This window comes from Pundamilia nyererei, unplaced genomic scaffold (assembly GCF_000239375.1).
Source record: "Pundamilia nyererei isolate P.nyererei 1_Seehausen unplaced genomic scaffold, PunNye1.0 scaffold00084, whole genome shotgun sequence".
NCBI lineage: Eukaryota > Metazoa > Chordata > Actinopteri > Cichliformes > Cichlidae > Pundamilia > Pundamilia nyererei.
The window spans coordinates 1499327-1508689 of NW_005187485.1; the positions used below are offsets into that span (position 1 = coordinate 1499327).

A 9363-nucleotide genomic window follows, 5' to 3' on the forward strand; every position below is an offset into this window, starting at 1 on the left:
ATCACGGTTGTGGTGGAACCCTGTGTCCTTTAATTTGTCCCTCATGCTGCCTGCATACTGCACCAATAGCAGGAATGGGCACAGATGTGCTGCTCAGACAGGTTTCCCCTCTCAGCCTGGGCTGACTCTGCTGAAAGACCTCTCACTGTTGTTGCCACAGCCAGATTGTGAAATATCATGGGTCAGCATCTTCACAGGCGAAGAGCAATCTTTTCATGTTTATTTTCACACAGATTAGATTAACAGTGGAAACTCACATCCGCAGGCTTTAAAAGGGAGCTCACTTCAGAAAATGTTTCAGGCAGAGAGGCGGCTGAAATGAATTGTGTATGTGTGTTTGTGTGTGAGATCCCCGATGACTGAGTGACTCCAGCAGCCGTGGAGTTGAGAGCCCCATTGAAAGCTGTGCTCCTCGGTGGTCCGTCTGTTCTCACTGGGGAATCCCTTTAGATTGCAGCTTCTTACCTTGATGGAAAAAGCAACTGCAGCTTGGTTCCCCTCAGACTTTATAACCCCCCAGTACAACAGATAAGACCCAGAGGACTCTGAGGGAAATTAAACTTTGCTTGAAAAGTGAACATAATGACAAGGTATGACGTTGTAGCCACACAAGCTGTAGCAAGATGATTAACAAGAGCCAATAATTAAATGGAATCAAGTTATATACATGTTTTAGAAAGCAAAGCGTGTCGATTTATGTGGCACGAAACTAAAAATAACAGTTTTTGCCTTCTGAGTTTACAAGCAACAAATAATTTAGATGTTTTTTCTGTGATTATGTCTCCTTTCTAGACTTAAACAGGAAACTCATCATTGTCCTGTAAAAGTATAATTTACTCCTCTTAGTACTTAAAGTTCAATTTACCCTTAAGGAGTACCATTTAATTTACAATGAGTAGATATTTATTCCTGTAAGGAGTAGATGTCAGTTCCCGCTGGTTTCCAGTGTGGCATGAATTAAATCTTTCAATGTATACTGGAGACCAATGGGTTTGCCGGCGCCTGCTCTCCGTACAGTTGGCCCCCCAGCCAAGTTTAACAAGTTACACCAACCAGACCCACACCAGGCGTTATAAAATGCTACAAATTCAAGCTCGAGGTCACCCCCCCCACACACACACACACACCAAAAAAATGCCAAAAAACAAAACAGAGCCACTGTCACTAAATATTTACCAAAGGATAGATTAAGAGGCCAAAAGGTTATTAAGCACTTCATCAGTCACATGGAGAGGGCAAACCAGGGTTACCAGGATACCTCTGTGCTACGAGTTATTGTGGTTATGACGCCAACTCAGATATCCTGATTCCTCCCTGCTGGATCCTACCACCCCAGTCTCCTAAATGCCTCTGTTCTGGGTTGTGTGGCTGGTGTTCAGATATCATCAGGCTCCTCTGTAAGCTGTGCGGTCAAACCGGCTGTTGTTTTTGGTACGAGTCGAGCACAGTTTCAAAGCCGATTCGCCTGTATCATCAGCACGGAACATTTTGGGTTTCGCGACTGGAGTCGCACCACTGTCTGTGTGTGTGTGTGTGTGTGTGTGTGTGTCCGTGTGTGAGTGTGTGGTTTTTATCTGGGGGGCTACAGGTTCACACATGTCTCCTGAGTGTCTTGGCAGACTTCAGAAACAAAGAGAGACATCATTGAGGTTGTTTAGCTGTTACTTTTTTCCTTTGCAGGAGGTTAGTTGTTAGACATCTGTTTGCTCTTGTCAGGCCCCAGGCGGAGTAGGTCAATCTCCCTTAAATATGTGTGCATGTTTAAGATGCCGTTGCATAGAGCCTGGAGAAGGGCGTGTTAGTGAAATACTGACCTTCACAGACACACCTGCGGGGCTTTGTGACTTCAAAGCGCTCCTCTTACCCAAACGGACACTCTCATGCTGAGCAGCCTTGGTTAACTGACACTCTTGCCTGGGGCCATCTCCTTTATTCCCAGTCACCGCCACAACCAGTATAGTTAATTCACACAGAGAGCGCTCATTCACACAGAATTTAGAATGAGTGGAGAGGCAGAAACTCAGATTTTTTCTTTTTTCTTTTACTTCTTTCACGCTCCTTTTCTGGTTGTTTTACTTCCCCCTTTATGTTTCATTCTTTTCAATGACCTAAAGCCATGTGATTAAATCCAGCCACTCCTGTCAGGCACCCTCGCTCCCTGCACAAGCTGTTAGGAATGTCTGATCTATTCGTCATGTCATAACTCAAGCTGGGACCTCCATTACCCACTTGCAGATAAGGATTAAGAGCACTTATGGGTGAAAACCAAGGCAGATCGAAAGATAAAAACAAGGCGGGTTTGGGGTGTGTGTGTGTGTGTGTGTGTGGGGGGGGGGGCATTTACAGTTTATCTTCTTTGCTGCTTCTTTAATCGTGCAGTCCTATAACTTTATATCCAAAAATGGCCCAAACGTATGATTTGTTGCCTTAAAAAAACCCAGTAGGGGTATCTTATTTTTCTTACTGTGTCACTTTTGCTGTAGGTTACTCTTGGAAATGCCTGTGCCAGCGGTAAGTTCACTGAATCAGGGGAGTGTTGCAGTCTGTGCCCTCCTGGGTTTGAAGTGAAGGTAGAATGTGGGAAAAAGGACACCACATGTGCACCGTGCCCAGAGGGTAAGCACTTATAATCTAATGTTACTACTCTGATTCAGCGTGTTTCAAGTGCCTCATCATTTTCTTCACCCAATTTGACGCAGAGTTTGTAATCTTTCCCATAGGCAGATTTTCCTCATCTGAAGACCTTGGCTCTTGCCTTCCATGTGCTAGGTGTCCACACAGTATTCCCACTTTCTCTCCATGCTCTGCCACTCAAAACACACAGTGTGAATGTGACAAAGGCTACTTCTTTTTGAGCTCGCACAGCGTGTGCGCACCTTGCTCCACATGCAGTCGTGGTGAGGGGGTTGTACGGCAGTGTGGCTCTATGGGAGACACTGTGTGCGCCACCTGCGGCCCTGGAACCTTCTCGGAGCCGGTTCGTCCCACAGGTCCCTGTCAGCCTTGCGCTCGGTGCTCTGAAAATGAGGTGGAGATCCGGTCCTGCCTGCCCCAATCTGACACACTCTGCATGGGTGAGCTTTATCAAAGATTTAGACTCTGTAAATAAAATGCATAAAGGGACAGAGGGAAAGAAAAACTCCCTTTTAACAAGAATAAACCAAGAACCATGAATAATCATGGGGGAGGCTTTTATCAGCTGTAAAAGTTATTAAAATAAATTATATTAAAAATAAATTATCCAGTGGGTTGATTGGGGTCTTGATTTTATAACTGGCTGATAATTGGAAAATACAGAATAGTGAGAGCTTTATCCTTTAAAGATCTGATGCAGGCAATAGTGCATAAAAAAGATGAAAGAGAGAGCTGAAGGGAAGGGGGAGACAAGCAGCGGAAGAGTCTCTGAAAAAATGAGGACATGTGGTCAACATCTGCATCTACACTTCACTTTGTAACACTGTGAGTTGGGAAACATGAGTTGTGAAAAAGAGCCCACTTAAGTGCTGTAGTCCAATTGATATGAGCTTGACAGGTCTTTAGGTTAACTGTCTCAAAAACCTGAAGGTCAAGCGAGGCTGCTGACCCTGACAGCAAGTCTGCTCGCTCCCAAATGGCTACACCCGCTCTCCAGGAGTTAGGTCATCTGTGCACACCGTGGGTCCATAAGTCATGACTCTTTGACCCCTCGTGGGTCAGCACAGTACGATATACTGTTTGATCCCAAAATAGGCAGACGGCAGGAGGGAGAATCAGGCTGGAAACGGGGGCAATGAAAGGTCTGAAAACCTCAGGGGAGTGGGATAGCTGAGGCTATCATTACATCTGGTCCTAATTTATGGTGTGCAAATGTGTTCTGACGTGCAAAATGTGCACATGCAATGCTCCTCACTGTGGCGCATGTCCATCTCCTAATCTTCACAGAGAAGAAGCTGCACATTCTCTCTCGCCCCAGTCAAACCGATGCTCCTCGGTGGCCCGGCGTAACGGAGGACGGGAAGACCAGTCCTGCTCCTGGAACGACTGATTTAACCACACAGGAAGAGAGCGGCAACAGCAACATTCTTGTATATGTGTCTGTTCTGGCTGCTGTGGTGCTGGGTTTGCTTATTTATGTGGCTTATAAATGGTAGGTTTTCACTGAAGAAGGGTCCTTATTTTGAAATGTGCATAAGAATCTGTAATTATTCCCCCAGTGATTAAAAATAGGACCTAATGGGTAATTAACTATCATTGTTTTTACTGTGGTCTTCACAGCTGGAGGTCATGCAAACAGAAGAAGGCGCTCTCTAAGGCCCGTGCAGCAGAGTTGGGAACATCTCCAGAAGGAGAGAAGCTTCAGAGCGACAGTGGTGTATTTCTGGATTCTTACAGCCTACAGGACAACCAGCCCAGCAAAGGTATGATGGCCACAGACGCTATGAAACTAAATTAAACTGATTTCAAATCATTCAAGCTTTCTAAAAATGCTGCTAAAACATCTAGCAGCTCCCCGAGAACAGTGGATACAAAAAAAAACAACCTTTCCACCCATCGCGGGTTTTTGGGATGTCAATATAAATAATTTCAGAGCTTTTTCCATCTTTAATATGACAAATAACCTCTGCAATTCAAATGAGAAGCAAACTGCTTAATGTGTAGTGTGTTTGTATAAGAGTGCACACCCTCATATAACTGAGCATTAACCAAAATCAACCCATTTTGTTAAACTAATCTGGTCACGGCAAAAAGGGCCACTGAGAGTTTACAAATTGCCAAATTGCTGAAAGGTATCAGTCAGGAGAAGGGTACAACAGAATCCCCAAGGTATTAAATATACCATTGAGCACAATGGAGACAGTCATCAACGAGTGGAAATAATATGGCACAACAGTGACTTTATCAAGAACTGGACACCCCTCAAAAAATGATGAAGAGATAACAAGAAAACTGGTCGGGGAGGCTGCCAAGAGGCCTGTAGAGACATTAAAGGAGCTGCAGGAAGTTCTGGCAAGATCTGGTTGTGTACTGCATGTGACAACAATCTTCATATTCTTCATATGTCTGTGCTATGTGGTAGGGTGGCAACACAGAAGCCTTTTTTTGCAGAGAAAAATACCCAAGCCTTGCTAGTTTTCCAGAACAAAATACATCCGGTCTTCCTAAAAGCATGTGGGAAAATGACAAGACTGGACTTTTTTGCCGTAATTCCAAAAGTTATGCACATCACCAAAAGAGCACAATAGCTACGCTGAAGCATGGCAGCAGCAGCATCATGCTTCAGCTGGAATGTCATCTTTCATCACAACAATGACCCGTAGCATACATCCAGATCAACAAAAGAATTACTTCAGCAGGGGAAGATTAAAATTTTGGACGTGCCCGACATCTATAAACACACCAGGAAATCTGTGGGCGGACGTGAAGACAGCTGTGCACAGGAGACAACGCGAGGGAGGGTGAAGACGTGTCACGCTGATAGAGTTCTACCTAAAAAGACTAGATGGTGTTTTAAAATAAGAAGTCACTGAAGCAAAGTATTAGGTTAAGGGTGTGCATATTTATGCAACCAGGTTGACAGTTTTAAAGTTTTTAAGTAACAATAACAATCCTTGACTTTAATGATGAGAAGAAGGCCAAAGGGTAATGTTTATTGTTGTTTCTCCCACGCTTTTGGAATTTTAGTTCATTCCTCGTGACCAAACACTTTCAGCTCACGCTGCTTTCTTTAAAAGCCTGAAAAGTATTTTCAGTGCCTCTAAATGAGAAGTGAGGACATTTCAGGAACCAGTCCTAACTTGGAAATACGCCGAGGAATGATTTCTTGCTGGAAAGTCGAGCGATTACAGTTTATCCACTCAGCGCATTGTGTTATTCTTTTAAATGACGTGGTGCCTCAGACAATCCAAGACATCAGTCATATGTTATTATCTCAGCTGTTGTTTTTAAACATCTGATTCTTCTCGGCGAAACCTTTCTTCCATGCCCAGGGACGTTTGCTGCTTTACCGATGAGTTTTTAAAGTTATGCATGATGCCGCCTGCCGTGTCTCTTGGAAGTTGACGTGCCTTGAAAATCCCTTTTAGATCACGTGTGTGTTTGGTCTAACCTCCTCTGTTTTTGAGACAACTCCATGAGCTTTGCCGTGTTTATTGGTTAGCTTGGAAACTTCCACAGGAGGAATTTCATTTTCAAGTTCATCCATTATTACTATTTTATTATAATAAAATGCAACTGTATTTTGCAGGGGTTAATTTAAGAAAAGCGATATTTGATTGGGGTCAAATATATATATGAAAGCAAGTTCAAAAAGTTATATTATAACCATACATGGCTTGTCTGCAGACTGATGTCTGGCAGACAAGCCATGTATTGCATTGTGGCTTTCAGAAACTAACACTAAAACTAAACAAAGTCTCTTTGTTTGGATGAAATCTCTGTATCACCTTTAAGTTTTCAGTGTTTTCCACAACAACTGTAAACTTCCTAATTTTGCAATAATTAACTTGGTATTTCTAAAAGGACACAATTATTCTAGCGCCCATGTTTGTGGTATTTTTATAGCTTTTGATAATATACTGTAAGCACTGCTACTGCTTTTCGGACAGATGTGGTAACTTTGGTTGGATTTTGTTTTCACAGGTAACATGAGAGACAAGCAGGACAACCGTCTTTACACGAACCTACCTCCACAAAGACAGGAAGAGGTGGAGCGCCTCCTGCAAGAAGGAAGCGGCCGAGGCTGGAGGCACCTTGGCGCGGCGCTGGGTTATGAGCCTGAACAGCTGGATCTGTTCGAGCGGGGAGAGGCCCCGGCCCACACACTCCTCTCTAACTGGGCCCAGAAAGAAGGCTCCACTCTGGGACTGCTGTGCTCTGCAGTGGCCCGCATCGAGAGGCCCGACATAGTAACAGCTCTTAACTGTCCCGTGCAGGGGGTGTCTGTGGTCTGACAACTTCTCGACCCTACGTGTGAAATTCAGAGACTCGGGTGAAAAACTCTGACATGATGAGAGGTACTCTGATATCACCACCTCTGCCACTGATGGGTTTTTTAATCTCTTTTTTTTTTTTTTACCTTCTGAACCTTTACTCCAGTTTATGTCACCACTTGATTGTACATTGCTCTAACTGCATGACTGATTCTCCTGTTAATGTGTCCTATCAACACATAAGCGGGACGCTAACGGTATAAACTGTTGTATATCTCATCACTGCAACTGATGCTACCAGTGAGAGAACAACCTGATCATCTGGGATGACGTGGAAAGATCTCCTCTCACACAACAATAAGAGCATTTACAGTGTTGTTTATACGCGCACACTACTATGTCTTGTAAATATTTAGTTAGTGGCAGGAAGCGAAATAACATGTTTACATGTTGCATGAGTTTTATTATTCAGAGACATCATAAATTAGATCCATCCCCATGTAAAAAAACTCCAAATATATATTCACATATATGTATCCTGCCCCACGTTGTTGTACAAATGCACACAGGTTACGTCATCATGTTTTTAGTATGGCTAGCCTTTTTGTTATGACTCACAACTGAAGCAACCACTATGGTACAGCTGATTTTGGCATGTTTTTTGCCTGTGGCTTTTCCTAATGGGGATCATTTGTGCGGGTTTAATGGGCATGTGGTCTGATTTCTTCAGGAGAACACCAAAGTCATATCTCTGTAATTGTCCCCATTATTGCTTGTAGTTTATATTTTTTATAAGAACACTTTTATCTTGTATGTAGATAGGAACTGCTCACTAGGTTGTTTGTTAAAAGTTATTGCCTATTCTGTTGGGGTTTTTTTTAATCTTTTTTTTTTTTTTTCTGCTGCAGCCACAAAGTAGCTGTGGTCATTTACACTGAGGAAATATCAAGCACCGTCAGATTCTGCTAAACAACTTTCTTAGCGCTTTCTGTCATCATTCAAGTCATCATTTAATTGTAAACACTTTAAATGTTAAGGGGTTGGTAAAGTCCTGGATTAAAGTGGAAATTTGTGAAGATGCAGATGGAATTTTCCATTTTAAAACGTAGAAAAAGTTCTCAACATTAATCCTTGTGTTCAGCTTGACACCTTGTTTTTGTATTTATTTTAACACCATTTCAAGTCAGAAAGTAAATAAAACCTATGAGATATCTGTGGTGGCCTAGTTGTCATTTAACAAATACACTTACAGCCACTTTGTTAGGTATAACTGTTTAGTAAGTAAGTTTAGTGAAAAAGTATCTAATCAGCCAATTTCAGAAAATGCTGATTTGCTGGGATTTTAATCAGAGTTCACAGAGACTGGTCTAAAAGGAGAAAATATTTAGTGAGCCACAGTTTTCTGGACGAAAACGCCTCGTTTGATGTCAGAGGTCAGAGGAGAATGGCCAGACTGCTTTCAGCTGACAGGAAGGCAACAGTAACAAGATAACCGCTCATTACAACCAAGGTATGCAGAAGAGCATCTCTGAATCCACAACATGTTGAACCTTGCTAGAGCTGCAGAAGGCTTCTCCAGTCAGCTAAGAACAGGAAACTGAGCTCTGAAGGTAAAATGAGGTCCATTCCAGTACTCACTACCTGTAACTAATGAATTGGCAAGCAAGTCTAACTTTGATGTTTAACTTCTTTTGCTTTTTGTGGAATTACTAATCAAGTGTAGCATTATACAGACGATAAAACATCAGTCTTTATGCTGCAGATCTGCTACAATCAGCCTGGGGAACTTGCACCTTTTATTTAGTTTCTCGAGGCTAAGCGATTATTTACAAACTCGTTAAAAACAAAAAAAGAAAAAGAAGCAGAATTACAATTTAAAGTTACAATCAGAACAAATGTTAATGAGTTTTAAAAGGGCCTTAAACATGAAGCACAGAAATGAAGAACAGATGAAATATGTAAAAGTGATGATAAAAGAGCTCAGCTGACAAGAGATTCGACAGGCCTCATTAGTTTCACACAGTATAGTTTAATTTTCATCTTTTTGTCATCTTCCCAAAGGCCCAAACAGTTCTGGCATTGTTTATGTACGTAATAATGATACAGTGTTTTATGACAGTCTAGTGAAAGGCAACAGTGAACAGTTGTATTTGCACCAAATGAAAAGTCTTTTTTTTAGGTTTACGGAAATAAGACATTTATTGCTAAAGAACCACAGTCCCATAAACCTACGTCTATCATCTTTAGTCAAAGTATAAAACTCATCTGATGGGTTAGAGTAACAAAGTTTGGACATGGAATAAACTACTTCTCTTCAAGGGATTTAGTGTATGAGGACATTTCCTGTCCAAAACCCTGAGGGGAAATCATTTAAGAGGTATTTAATAATTTGAGGGCGAAACCAAAATAATCTTAAATCTTCTGGAGGAGCAGTTTTCTGTTTCTCACCGAGACA

At 42.2% G+C, this 9363-nt stretch overlaps 1 protein-coding gene across 1 annotated transcript in view; it reads left to right on the plus strand.

Moving 5' to 3' along the window:
- The window catches only part of nradd (neurotrophin receptor associated death domain), an 8952-nt gene extending 1786 nt beyond the window's left edge, over window positions 1-7166 (plus strand). The window contains exons 2-6 of the mRNA XM_005738514.1: window positions 2484-2616; window positions 2721-3074; window positions 3922-4126; window positions 4255-4397; window positions 6619-7166. Of these exons, the coding sequence (XP_005738571.1) occupies window positions 2927-3074; window positions 3922-4126; window positions 4255-4397; window positions 6619-6929 (807 nt within the window). The 5' untranslated portion in view covers window positions 2484-2616; window positions 2721-2926 and the 3' untranslated portion in view covers window positions 6930-7166. The remainder of the gene's footprint in view (window positions 1-2483; window positions 2617-2720; window positions 3075-3921; window positions 4127-4254; window positions 4398-6618) is intronic.
- Window positions 7167-9363: the final 2197 nt, after the last annotated feature.